General features: G+C 38.1%; 2 protein-coding genes and 1 long non-coding RNA gene across 5 annotated transcripts; 2 read left to right on the forward strand and 1 right to left on the reverse strand.

Moving 5' to 3' along the window:
- Window positions 1-1,435: 1,435 nt before the first annotated feature.
- LOC122412703 (cytochrome P450 4c3-like) lies at window positions 1,436-7,899 on the forward strand. Of its 2 annotated transcripts, XM_043422440.1 has the most exons (11): window positions 1,437-1,641; window positions 2,529-2,696; window positions 2,761-2,867; window positions 3,126-3,402; window positions 3,484-3,553; window positions 3,867-3,993; window positions 5,095-5,259; window positions 5,391-5,459; window positions 5,858-6,020; window positions 6,197-6,376; window positions 6,458-7,899. In XM_043422440.1, exons 1-11 carry the CDS (start codon window positions 1,572-1,574, stop codon window positions 6,616-6,618), a joined length of 1,557 nt encoding a protein of 518 aa, XP_043278375.1. In that variant the 5' UTR covers window positions 1,437-1,571; the 3' UTR covers window positions 6,619-7,899. The 2 variants fall into 2 exon arrangements, with proteins under 2 accessions (XP_043278374.1, XP_043278375.1); XM_043422439.1 differs by having other exon boundaries at window positions 1,436-1,641; window positions 6,197-7,899.
- Window positions 4,753-6,415, reverse strand: LOC122412705 (uncharacterized). Its single transcript, XR_006261422.1, has 3 exons — window positions 6,278-6,415; window positions 5,282-5,555; window positions 4,753-5,172 (listed from the first exon to the last, which is right to left on the reverse strand). It is a non-coding gene; the product is annotated as an uncharacterized lncRNA (long non-coding RNA).
- Window positions 7,900-10,451: 2,552 nt separating the features above from the next.
- LOC122412250 (uncharacterized) lies at window positions 10,452-13,579 on the forward strand. 2 transcript variants are annotated; one of them, XM_043421683.1, is made up of 4 exons: window positions 10,452-10,661; window positions 10,746-10,819; window positions 11,114-11,156; window positions 11,575-13,579. In XM_043421683.1, exon 4 carries the CDS (start codon window positions 11,661-11,663, stop codon window positions 13,530-13,532), a length of 1,872 nt encoding a protein of 623 aa, XP_043277618.1. In that variant the 5' UTR covers window positions 10,452-10,661; window positions 10,746-10,819; window positions 11,114-11,156; window positions 11,575-11,660; the 3' UTR covers window positions 13,533-13,579. The 2 variants fall into 2 exon arrangements, with proteins under 2 accessions (XP_043277618.1, XP_043277617.1); XM_043421682.1 differs by having other exon boundaries at window positions 10,453-10,661; window positions 11,100-11,156.
- Window positions 13,580-13,647: the final 68 nt, after the last annotated feature.

The raw sequence follows: 13,647 nt of genomic DNA on the forward strand, positions 1-13,647 counted from the left end.
AAATTTATGATATCGAGGCCAAGTATTTATTGGTAATTCGGAATACTAATTTCTACTGTGAGTGAAAATTATTCATCTGCGACAATGAATCTTGTGGATTGCTAGCATTCGTCGACCCGACAAACATTTCTTTCAAGTGTTCTCTTCTCAGTGGACTTTTGGGAGGAAAGCTATCTCCGAACTATCGTATCACGAACCCTTTCTCCGGTAGGAAATTTCGCCTCAAAGCAAATATCCGGGGCCGAGAACAACGGAAATGAAACAATTGTTTTGGCTCGTCGCGTGCTTAACCGAAAGTAAAGCTCTGTGGTTGTCGCCATTCTCCAGTTCGTAGTTTCTGTTAATAATTTTTGAAACATTTCGAAGAAGGTAATTTTGAATTTGGGTACACATAATCAACTTAATTACCTACTGAAACGCCACTAAAAGGGAAACCCATTTCTCTGCGTACTGTTCACTTCTTCTTTCTACCTGTTATCGTGGCTTATCCCAGATGCACGTATTACAACCGAGAGGAGAAATGAATTCAATTGAAATTAAAGTCTCGACGTAGGAGACCGAGTATAGGACGAGATGCTGTGAATGGAGAGTTTAATAGATGATAAAAATAGACAAAAAACATTAGCGTCATGAGCTTCCGGTAGATGTGTCTTCGTTGAGGATCAACGAGGCTGATAGAATTATTGTTGACACCTTTCGCCGAGGGGGATATCTTTGTTCTTGCTTTTTAACGAGGAGGAATGATTCATTCAGTGGAACGTCGTTCGACCAATTTTTTAATCATCATTTTTAAAAATTATATTTTATATGGGCTTGAATTTGAGGTATTTTTCTAAAAATTCCTTTGCTCACGGAAATATCCGTTTCTAGGGAAAACTGAGTTTTTGTTTTGGCCAAAAGAATTTGCACACTTTTGTCACGATCGGAGATTTTTCATTGAAAAAAATCGTGAGACGTTTTTTTCACGAGCTTATAAAATTTCTTGTCAACTGCCTTGGTGCGCATAGGATTCCTAAGGCAGGCGGGTCGTTGCGTCACAGAACACACGAGTGCGTGATCCGAATGCACGAAAATCGTAATACGAAATTCGCATGGGAGAAGAATCGGAGGTTCTGTCCACAGAGAATTCGATGCAATCGAATTCGAAGCAATCGTTATCGAGCATTTTATTTCCCTTCGAAATAACCTTGAGTTCCTGCCCGCTGCGTTAGATTCTTCCCGATCAATCCAATCAGAAACGTTCGATTAAATGAGCCATTCAATTTTTAATTGGACTCGTCTCTGGTCAGGCAATTTGCATCTTTTGCTGACTTCTGACTTTGCTCTTAAATCAGAATCAAGAATGAGAATGAAAGCCTGAACATCACGCAACGATTTTCAATCCTGCTCCTTTATTCTTTCCGCATCGTTCTATTTATAAGAAACTCACTCACGTGTACATTGCTCGACAGTCGCCTCCCGACTGTGGCCACGTAATGAGGCGTCTCCATCGCACTTTTTCATTCGTGTCCTCTTCATTTTTTATGTACAGACCAAAGTGCAGCTGTTCGTCGAATCAAATCTAATTGATCATGAAGTGGCAATTCAATCGTCTCGTCGATCACTCGTCCCTGTGCGTTCGATATTTTTTGACATTTCGCGGTGAGTGGCATAAACTCGTGGATGCATTGTAAAATGGTGCGATTAAAACACGCGAAATCCGTCGTATGATCGAATTAACACAATATTAAGGGCGGGCTGACGTCTATTCGGTGGAAAAAATCCCAATTTTACTTTTAGACCCTCCAGGTCTTTATTTTATTTTTAATTTATTTTTCGATTGTGACATTAAAATATACGAAGAATATGTCCAGAATTTTCAAAACCCGAACGTCAATAATGAACTCGGTGCGGTATGAAAATCTGGTGGACCGATCATTTTGAAATTTGGCATCGTACTTCCTTACACGTGCAATTGACAGGTATCCACGAGAGGATTACTCTTTTTTCGATTTTTTTGCTTTTTTGTGACACTTAGAAGTGAAGACACTGATTTTCGCCTTAATGGGCTTTAAATTATGAAAAATTGGAAAAAAGCTCTCGCAGTCAATTGTGTGAGGAAGTACACCATACCAAATTTCAAAAATCGGTTTAGTAGATTTCGATTCACACTGTTCATCGGTGGACAACTTATTGATATTCGAGTTTCAAGAATTCAGGAAATTTTGTTCGTGTGCTGTATTATGGTGTCAGGATCGATCAAATAAATTTGTATTATCTGTAGCGTCTAAAAAAGTTGTTTAAATTTTTTTCACCGAATTGACGTTATACTCTGTCCTTGAGCTAATTATTGTTCTATAAATAAAAAACGAATGTTTTCACCGCTCATAAAATTCAGTGAGCTATGATTTTTAAATTGAAAAACAAAGTGAAATTTCGTCAAATTTCATTTCGTCGAATTATTGAGCAAATTTTCGTCAAAGTTATATTCGAATCGACTGGAACGTAGTCAAAATATTTTGTGTCATGCCAAGTAATACCATTGACAGGTCATTTGACGGTGATATCGATCGTTCTGATTGGAATCTACTTTTGGAAAAATATTTCGAAATGGTGGTGGCAAAGGACTCGTTTAATTGCGTTTGCTTCGCGACTTCCGGGGCCACGAGCCATTCCAATGCTTGGTAATGCTTTGGAGTTCGCGTGCAAAACCGAGGGTACGTTTGACTTTGGTTTTTTGTTGTTTTTTGAATTTCCAAAAACGACATCTCTTTTTCGCAGACACTTTGGACAGAATCGTGGATATTTGCTCGGCTTACGAGACACCCTTTCGCGTCTGGCTTGGACCGAAACTCTACGTCGTCGTGACGGAACCGAGGGATTACGAGGCATGACATTCCCCAATAGCGTATAAAAAAAATTCTTTATAAAGTAAAAAATTGAAATTGTAGATGGAAATTGAAAAATTGAAAAAAAAAGAAATAGAAAAAAATGAAAAATATTGCTCTCAAAAACGATTGATGATTTCACAAGTGAATTATTTGGAATTGAAAAATTCTTGCTCTCCGCACAATCGATCATTCTTCGAAGGGAAATTTTTTCAATTCAACCATCGTTTTGTGTTAACCGATCATCGATCGATCCAGACAATTCTTGGGAGTGGAAAAGCTGCGTACAAGGATACGATTTATCGCATTTTGGAACCATTCGTCGGTCAAGGGCTCGTGAGTGGTTCAGGACCGAAACACAGAGCTCATCGGAAGCTGATAATTCCAATGTTGAACAACAAATCATTGTCAGTTTATCTGCGTTACTTCGATCGACACTCGCGCACTTGTGCCGATCTTTTGGAGAGAGAAATCGGCGCCGGTGAATTTGACATTTCGTCGTACATGGCTCATTGCACAATTGACATAATGCTGGGTTCGTATTCGCCTTCGAACCGGAGCTCGATTTTAATGATACGCATTTGAAAAACGTCACTGACCAAGGTTTTTGTTGCAGATACGATCTTCGGATCGCCAGGAACGACGCAGAAAAATGATTACAAAGAACTTGCTTACTGGACCGAAAGGTACGCTGAGAAAATAAATTTGACGTTTAAACAAAAATTTTCGTTGGATCAACGATGTTTTTGTGTCGGTTAGAGAAAAAGTAGATTTCAGCCGACAAATCTAGTCCCTGAATGAACAAAATTTTTGTTTTTAGTCGCTTGATGCGAGTCATTCTGCTCGCAGTGATTTGTAGATCCAACAAAAGTTTGATTTAGACAGAAAACTTCTTTCTCGATCCAAACGAAAAATCTTGACAGTTTGAATCCGTTCGAAGTTGCGGTGTGGAATTTTTTCATCACATTTAACGTTTCCACATTTGATTTTATTTCGAAGAATGTACGAAATCGTCCACGCTAGAATGACGAAAATTTGGCTCTACTACGACAGCTTATTTTTTCTCACCAAGTTGGGCAAAGATCACAATAAAGGGGTTGAAACGATTCGTAGCTTCGCGGAGAATGTGAGTATTTGACATTGCTTTTCCAAACGCTTCTATGAATCTTGTCAGACGATTGAGAATCAGTTCAAATAACAGCCTAATTCCAATACAAAAATCATTTAATAAGTAATAAATACTTTCCAGTACTGCTTACGTTCAAATCGACTTTTTATTTTCCACGAAATTACTATTAATAGTAATATCGATAAGCCAAGCCACGGTGGTGGGTATTTCGACCTGAAAAAGTCAATAATAAAAAATAGTATATTACACCACAAGGGCAGAAAGTTTGATATTCCTGCACTGCGCGTCACAATGCCCGAGGCGAAGCCGAGGGCATTTGACGCGCAGTTCAGGGCTATCAAACTTCTGCCCGTATGGTGTATACTATTTTTCTTCATAGCCGGTCGAAAGTACGTTTCTTCCGAAATACGCAACTATCGATAGAAGATGTTTTGATGCCTGCCCCCGACATTTGCTGCACGAGCGAAGCGAGTGCTGCTGGTCGGGGGGGCAGGCATCAAAAAAACAAGATATTAGCAAAGATAATTAATATGAATATTTGCATTCCTATGAAGCTGAAAATAAATCATTATTCCGAACGACTATATTCATTTTATCAGCCTGGTCACTTTATTTTTGGCTTTCACATTGATTTTATCTGGAAGGATAAATGTATGTTATTCGTTCGGATTTGTACTGTTTTGATAATAGTGCTTGGAAATAATATGGCATTTCCATAACATATTTCCGAATGAATAACATAATCTTATTCGTACGGTTTGCAGATGACTAGACACAACCTTTCAAAAAACACGTAAGCAATATCTGTTCAAACGTCAAACGTCAAAAGTAAAAAAAATAATTACGTCAAACCTTTCGGAATGCAGAAAAAAGTTTTTGCTCCCGCCGAGACAAATGAAGCGCATGCAGTTTTGACAGCGCAGAAATGTTATCTTTCGACTAAGGTGTGCAGAGAAAAATTTTTGCTCCCGCTGTCACAGCGAGCGTGTTTTTTTTTTTACCAATGCAGGAATGTTGAACTTTCGGCCCTGAAATCGGGGCCGAAAGTGCGTACTTTCGACCGAGGTATGAAGAAAAAGGTTTTTCTTGCTGTCGCAGGCAATTGTCCGAAAGAAAGCTGAGCACTACGAGTTCGAAAGGGGAGAAAAAAATCCTGAGAGACCTCGTGTCATGGTGCTGGAACAATTGATAGCTCACGTTAATAAATTCAACGACATGGACGACGTTGAACTTCGCGATGAAATCTACACTGTTTTTACTGCAGTAATTATAACTAACTACTTACACGATTTCTGCTTTTCATTCGACGAGTTATAAATTATCTTGAGAAATTTCCATAACAAAAGAGTTCTCCGCTATTCCTCAGACTTTATCTTTTTTTCATGGCTTCGAAGGCTCAAGATACGACGGGAGTCATCAGTTCGTTCGCATTTTTGATGCTAGGAATGCACCCCGCTGTACAGGTTCGTTCTTATTTGAGCTTACGAGCGTTGACCTCATTTTCACCCAAATTTATTGCTCAATATTTTACTGAACCGAATCTGCGCTGGTGGAGGACACTAAAAAACCGGAAAATCGATTAATTTCTTAGAGTCGCAGTAGCAAAACGTTTTTGGCCAATTGTTTGAACAATGAAAAAATTAAAAAAATAAAAAATAAAATAAATTAAAGGAAAGATAAGGAAAAAAAAAAAGAAAATAAGGATTTGTTTTCATTCGGTTGAATAAACTCGTTGATTCGTTCCATGCAAGCAAAAACCGATCAGTTTTGTCAATTGAAATCGAATCCAAACCCAAAATCCAACGACTATACTCGAATTTTTGAGTTACGATTGAAAACGTGTGAAAAATGTTATTTTTAGGAGAAAGTTCGAAACGAAGTGAATGCAGTACTTGGGGATGAGGCGATCGACGAGGACCACATTCCGAAATTAAAATATCTAGAAATGGTTATTCGAGAAACCATACGACTGTTTCCAATCGCGCCTCTGATGGTTCGACAACTGAAAGGCGACATTGTTCTCGGTAAATGACGTTCCCATAAAAATGCCATTTCCAATTTTACGATCGACCTAAATTGAGCTATTTTTCAATTAGTTGATAAATTCATTTCGTAATATCGTTCAACAAAAAATCAAAGTTCGTGAGGCAGGAGAAACGTAAATTTTTATCACAATTCAACCTCGTGTTCCTCCGACCAGAGTCTTGCACATTACCTGAGGGCTGCTCGGTGCTCATGGTGCCCTTCGTAACTCACAGAAATCCAAAATTTTGGGACGAACCTGATAAATTCATTCCTGAGAGGTTTCTTCCCGAAAATTCTGAAGAACGACACCACTGTGCAAATGTTTCGTTCAGCGGGGGTCCCAGGGGATGCATAGGTGGGTCAAATGACGTTTCTCTAGTCGGTCACTCGCATGTGAAACATAATTTTATCACAAAAACCATGTTTCTCCTTCCAGGACAAAAATTCGCCATCATTTGTTTGAAGACGATCGTGGCGAACGTGATAAGACGCTATAAACTTTCGTCATCGCTGAAATACGAAAATCTTCGACTGAAAACTGATATATCCGTTCGATCACGAGATGGTTACAAATTATCGATAACTAAAATCGATTGAGAATTCGTTCCGGTTGCGTGATGGACGGTGAATTAACGATACTTGAAAAAACAGAGGCAAAAGCTGTTGAGCGAACAAATCTGTCGATTTTTGTCTATATATAACTTATTAGCTGTACATTGAACAAAATTTGCTTACTCTTCGCTGCAATAATAAAATACTGAAAGCAGAAAAATGTTCATCATTAAATATTTGAGAATTCATTAGAATTACAGTTTCGTTGAAAATCAATTTGAAGTTGATCATTCGACATTCAATGAGAAAATAAAATTTAAGGAAAAAAGTTCCTCGGTGGGAATGACTCTAGCCAAATAGCAGACCGAAATTCGAGGACTATTATACGAAATTCCAGATAATAAATTTACAATTCAAAATGATGAAAAAAACGAGGAATGTGTTTGAAAAAAAGTATTTAAAATATTTGTAAAGTCTTACAATTACCAGTGACAACAGCAGTCAGTGGTGAACGACAATGCAGTATCGGGGCGAGCTTCATATTGGTTTCCTATGGGTTTTTTTTGCCCTTTAATTCATCCTGACGATATTTCACTCGTTACTGAGCATGCAGAACATCAAGAATTTCTTCCCTCAGAATATATTAAAAACTTGTTTGCCTTGTATCCCGAAATTGTAAAAAGAGGGAATTTGTGCTGGGGCACTAAAAGTTAAACTGCGAGTAAACTGAGAATCAATGTACAAATGTATTTTAATTTTTAATTTTTAATTTCTAATCGTAATCGTAAGCTTAAGTTAATACAAAACAAAATATGTAAAACATTGGAAAAATGTGGTAAAACCTCGTGGTACGTGTAAACTGTGCCATATATAATTTGGCAATTTGTAATAGGCCAAACGCCTCAATGTAAATAAACTCATATAAACGCTACAAGCGTTTAGATGGGTGAACATGACGTAAACGCAACCAGCGTCACCGCGTTCACTTGAAATCGAACACGTTTTAGCGTCATGAGCGTTATTAACGCTGCCAGCGTCCAAGTAGAATGTACCTAAAAATTTAACCTAACATCCGAGTCTAGTTCCAAATATGTTAACACAGATGTAGCTACGGTCGTTTTCTTCGATAAAGAAAAAAGATACGACGACAAAGATTCTCAACTTTGTTGACAGTCGAGTAAAGACACATTTACATCTTTACCAGAAACATTTCAACCAAAATTTGATTGCACAACTATACCACATATCAACTCTGCAGAACATTCTATTCGTAAATCTATAAATCGCAACGACTGTATCATGAAAATAAATAATATGAAAATATTATATCTAACGGTTCATTATTTGAAAAAAATACTTCCATGAAATATCCAAACGTCATCCTGACGTTCACGTGTTTTAATCATTCAATCGGCAAAATGTCTACATTTGTAACATGAAAATCATTTTTCATATTTCGCGCACTCATATTTAAAAAAAAATCGTTGGTGTAGTTACTCACGGGTACATGCAGGAACGGGCCTCGATCTTCTTCCTACCTTTTTCTCCCGCGATCCTTGCGATCTCCGTTTTCCTCGACGATCCTCTCCCTCTCCGTCTTCCTCCACGATCCTTTCGCTCTCCCTCTGCCTCTACGATTCTCTTATCCTGCTCCATGGTTCTGATCACAAAGAACTTTCCACATATTTTCAACACACTTTTCTTCCAATGTTTTTTCGTCCTCCCATGTTTGGAATTTATCATTTCACCTTTAACTTTTGTTATCACTTCACCGTATTGCAGAAAACCGTAATCGCTATTCATTATCACAAAGTTATATTTCCGCTGGTCTTTTTTTCGAGAACGAACTTGGGTTTTTATTCACCAAAAATTTAACTTTTAACCGACGCGAGAGAAAAAATTCGTTATTTAATTGTACGACCGATTGAATACGAAAATAACATAAACGAATAAAATATCACCATTTTCAGGCTCTTTGCCTACTTTTCCCTAGGTTTTTTTCCCCAGAAAACCGTTTTTGCGCAAATGGATAAGCCAATATGTCGAGTAACAGAAACAATTGTAGTGACAAAACCTGTACCACCGTTTCATAGAGAATCGAGTGTGCCCGCGTGCGTGCACGCGTGGTCGGTTGCTCGCGTCCTATTGTTAGCATTTGACTATAGTAAAAACTATTCGTAATGCTGTACATAGCTGCGGTTATACGCGTTGCGTGCGTTGCTTAGCGTGCAGCGTTTGCAACTCCGACTTATCTGCATGGAATCTTGCCTGCGCGACTTCAAAGTGATACAGAAACTGTATCGAGCTCGGAACTGTGTCAAACTATCCGCTATGGAGTAGATTTACTGACTGTCCGTTTTCGCTTGCCGACAACCCCATGGCTTTAGGACCGTGCGTTAGGTGCTTTGCTTTGCGTTGCGTTGCTCGGGGTATGCTTGCATCTTAGCTCGCTTGCGGACACGCGCGCGTGCGAGCATACACAAGACTCTCGAAGCTATATTACAGGCGTCACTAAACTATTTCTGTTACTGGCCCTTGCCTCGATACTATTTTTCACGAATTACCAAAATTTTATAAATACTCATTCATGTGCAAATTTTGTAATAATAATAACATCGAGTGCGAAGACTTCCCTATCGGTTTATCTATAGTTGCGTCAAAAGAAGGAATCTCAGAAATTAAAGAAAAAAATTTATATTGACAAGGAGCGAATCATTATTTTTTATTAAATTTCAACTTTAATAATCGTTACGTTGTGTTTTCGTGTCTTTTATCGATTCGCACGATCTTAAGTTCTTTTATTTTGTAATTTAGATGACCGATCAGTTGCTTCAGTGAGATTGAATTTACTGTTAAAATTATGAAATAACTGTTAAAGTTACAATAATTCATAAAATTATGACCGCTACCAATTTTTATTGGTTTCTATTATTTCATTTGTTTATCGATTGATTGAAAAAAATTAAATCGTAAAAAAAGATTATTTTAGTCATTCAGGATAAAGTAGAATTCCACGTGTTGTATTTCGTGCCCCGTTTTCTCAATGTACTGGAATGTACAGTGCGTATCGATAACAGCACGCTCACGTCACTCACGCGCCAGTCCTCACCCTACGCCCGCCGGGCGGTGAGTGAAGCGAACGTGTTGTGCCTCTCTCCTGTCTCCTGTCCAGCCCTCGGGCCGGAGCTCCCCTCCCTGTGCGCGCCGAACGGCGGTGAGCGAAGCGAATCATGTTGCGCCTGCGCCTCTCCCCTGTCTCGAGCTCCGCCCGTCAGGCCCGTCTCCCCTCTCTCCCGCTGGCTGACCGAACGCCTCTATCCCCACTCCGCTCTGCTACTACGCTACGTCTTACGTACAGTGTTGCCAACTTAGGGGTTTTCCCCCTAAATTTAGGGGCAACGCAGATGCCTAGGGGTTTTTTTAGGGGCAATTTTTTTTTGGGGGTTTTTTTAGGGGCAACTTTTTTCTAGGGAATTTTTTAAGGGCTACTCTCATTTCGAGTTTTCAAGTGTTCGGTGCGTGTTAAAGACGAAATATTCTACCGAGACCGAGACCGTGTTCCGATACTGTGAGTACTGTAAGCCCTATAGGGATGGTACAAGTAGACTACCGCGCCACTAGTGGTGAAAAGTGAAAATTTTTGGGGATCTTTTATCATTATTGTATTATTATTATATATATATATATTCAATTATTATGATTATATTTCAATCAAAGTATTGAAAGTGCTACCCCAAAAACTTATAAATTATGACATTAGAGGCGCCACGAGTACTTTCGACCTGCCCTCTATCGAATCTGCACCATCTCTATTCGCTCTGTGCGCGTGGGCGGAGCCAAAAATCTAATACTACTACACTAATAGTATTAGTGTGTTCATGCATACTGCCAGCGCCACCATAAAGGGGACTCCGGCGTTTTTGGAGGAATACGTATACACGACACACGCTCACTTTCAAAGTAGTATGTTTACGCGCACGGAGCGAATACCAAAGCAAATACTCGCAGTACTCACAGTCACAGTCAATATCGGAACACGGCCCGAGTCTCTTGATTCTGCTCGCTCGCGTACCTTCTCGGATTGCAAAGTAAGTCATTTTCGTTTTTTGAAGTATCAGCGAAAAAATAAAAAAGGTATTAATAATTCAAACTTATATTCAAATTCATTACAGCATGCCAAAAGAAAAAAACAAAAAATATCTGCAAAAATATGTAAAGTGTTGGGAGACCGATTCAGCGCTTCAAGGTTAGTTAACATGCATTTTCTAAATTCGAATAAAATATATATTCATTCTCAATTTTTTCTATTAAATATTATGTTTAATTATTACGCTCTGTCCGAACGACAAAACGGTTGTATGTAAAGATACATATAAAGATACGTGGAAGTTGAAAGTGAAAAACGAGGATCGAATGAAAATAGATTCAGTTTTTACGTTTACAAGATTATTAAACATAATCAACTCAAAATAATGATTGTTCCAATTCGGTTAGTTTAATCTATGAGATGAATGTTTACTACACAGGGATTTCTTCAAAGCTTGCAGATCAACCGAGGTTTTCAAAGTTTTTTCCTGAAAAAGGTAATTTAAGTTATGTGAACCAGTGTGTTCTGGTTCGGTTCGTAGAATGTGTTTGATTAAGAGCTTCATTTGGTGGTAGTTTCACTGGTTTCTTTTTTCCTTTTCATTCCAGGTAGTTAACCTCAATTTGATTCCATTTTCACCTCCTCGTCTTGCTTAGTTTCCTACAATTTTTCATCAGTATATAGACACTCGTACTCCTTCGATTCCTCTAATACTTTTAATGTTTCCTCCAATGTGTTTTCACCTAATGTTTTAATATTTCTTCAAGTATGCACTGTTTTAATTCTTCTTTATTTGTGATGGTCCGACTAACTATTTTAAACATTTGTTAATGTTTATATGGACTTTCGCAATTGATATTGATAAATATCATAATTTATTATTATTATTAAATGTCTTGTGGTTTACATTATAGGTTGGCTAGGGCCTGATCCAACTGATACATGTTCTGCGGTCTGCAAATATTGTCGAATATCGTTGAAAGCTCACAAAAAGGATTTGATGAACCACGCAAAGACAGAAAAACATAAAAAAGCTGTATCCTTGGACAAATCAGCAAAGACATTCGAACCGTTGACTTCAACATTTGAGCCAGTTCTGACAGAAGCAACGAAGATCGCCGAATTGAAAATTGCTGCATTTATTGCAGAACATAGTTCACTGCAGACTGTGAATCACATGATCGACATTCTGCCGCAGCTGGACCCTTCGTCACATATAATTTCGAATTTGAAACTCCATCGCACTAAATGTTCGATGTTGATCAAGAACGTCCTCGGGCCTTGTATGCTCCAAGAACTTATCCAAGAAATTGGCGACGGTCCATACTCACTCATAATCGACGAGAGTACTGATCTTTCAACGCAGAAGGTGTTGTGTATCATGTTGCGATTTTTCTCTTTCGAGAAACGAGAAGTGGTTACAACGTTTTATCGGTTAATCAAATTAATCGATGCCGATGCAAAAAGTGTGCATAGTGCCATTAAACTTCAATTAGAACAAGATGGTTTAAAAGTTGAAAATATGGTCGGCATTGGCGTTGATGGAGCGAGTGTGATGGTTGGAAAACACAACTCAGTTACAGCTTTGTTTAAGCGTGAAATAGATGACCTAATCGTTATGCCATGTGTTTGTCACTCACTTCATTTATGCGCTGAAAAAGCATCGGAAATGTTGCCTCGTCCATTAGAATTTTTGGTTCGAGAAACGCATAATTGGTTTTCTTACAGCCCCAAACGGTTAGAAAAATATAAGCTTTTGTACGAAACAATTAATGGTAGTGGAAAACCGAATAAAATTCAGGGTCTTAGCGGAACTCGTTGGCTTGCTCGATCCGAGGCTATCGATACCATCTTAAATCAGTGGGAAGAATTGCAATTCTTATTTTCAATTGCAAAATCAGAAGACAATTGTCACATGGCTGCTCAGTTATACAACATCATGATAAGGTTACCCTACAAAGCTTTTCTTATTTTTTTAAAATACGAACTGAAAAGTGTAACGCAATTAAATTTGCTTTTTCAAAGTGATTACGTAGAACCTACGAAATTACTTGAGGATCTTTTTTTGATGTTCAAAAACTTACTGCAAAAGCTCGTTGTACCATCGAGCTTGCAGAAATTAACTGACAGTGAATTGATCAATTTCGATTTTCAATCTTGTTTAATGCATACTTCAGCAATGTATTTTGGCTACGAGTTTCACGTCATTGCTCAAGATATTGAACCAACAGAATTATTGGATGTTAAAGAAAGGTGCAAAAAATTTCTCTGTACTTTGGCTCAAGAGGTTCAAAAAAGATTGCCGGACAACTTATCTATCCTAAAGACGATGGCCGATCTTCATCCTAAAATCGCATTATCGCGAATGAAACCCAGTTTAACAGGTATTATTGCAAAATTCCAACGCACTCACTTATACGGCAATAAGAATGAGACAGAGTCAGAATGGAATCAATTGCAAAATAAATCGTGGCCAAATACAGTCAATTCCGTTGAATTTTATTCAGCCGTTTTTGTAGATTATGATTCTGCTGGTCAAAAGCGATTTGAAAACATTGCCAAATTTTCAATGGCTCTACTTACACTTCCGATTTCAAATGCAAGTGTCGAACGCGCTTTTTCGACATACAACGTAATTAAAAATAAATTACGAAATAAGCTGTCTCTTGAAGTACTGCAAAGTATTATGATGGTACGGTTCACTTTACAAAGACAATCCGGATCTTGCGTCAAATTTGTTCCTTCTGCCCGTATGCTCGAAATGTTCAACGTTAGTATGTACGATTTCAAAAATGCAAACAATACTCAGAAACAATGTGATTCAGTCGATGTTGTCGACGAAATATTCGATAACTACATTGGCGAAATATGAAGACGCGGGAAAAAAATTCTTACAATAAAATGTCAATTGTTCTCTTATTAATTTGTTATTATAAATAACATTTTTCACTATTTGTATTTATTCCATTGTAAAAATTACATGGTGT

This window comes from Venturia canescens, chromosome 6 (assembly GCF_019457755.1).
Source record: "Venturia canescens isolate UGA chromosome 6, ASM1945775v1, whole genome shotgun sequence".
Classification (NCBI taxonomy): Eukaryota; Metazoa; Arthropoda; class Insecta; order Hymenoptera; family Ichneumonidae; genus Venturia; species Venturia canescens.

What these genes read in the sequence shown, in the direction of transcription:
- LOC122412703 (XM_043422439.1), top strand. Translation starts at nt 1,572, where the DNA reads ATGAAGTGGCAATTCAATCGTCTCGTCGATCACTCGTCCCTGTGCGTT. An exon ending in ATATTTTTTGACATTTCGCG is followed by an intron (nt 1,642 to 2,528) that starts GTGAGTGGCATA and finishes TACCATTGACAG; the next exon opens with GTCATTTGACGGTGATATCG. An exon ending in TCTACACTGTTTTTACTGCA is followed by an intron (nt 5,260 to 5,390) that starts GTAATTATAACT and finishes ATGGCTTCGAAG; the next exon opens with GCTCAAGATACGACGGGAGT.
- LOC122412250 (XM_043421682.1), top strand. Translation starts at nt 10,747, where the DNA reads ATGCCAAAAGAAAAAAACAAAAAATATCTGCAAAAATATGTAAAGTGT. An exon ending in GACCGATTCAGCGCTTCAAG is followed by an intron (nt 10,820 to 11,099) that starts GTTAGTTAACAT and finishes TTTACTACACAG; the next exon opens with GGATTTCTTCAAAGCTTGCA. An exon ending in AAAGTTTTTTCCTGAAAAAG is followed by an intron (nt 11,157 to 11,574) that starts GTAATTTAAGTT and finishes TTTACATTATAG; the next exon opens with GTTGGCTAGGGCCTGATCCA.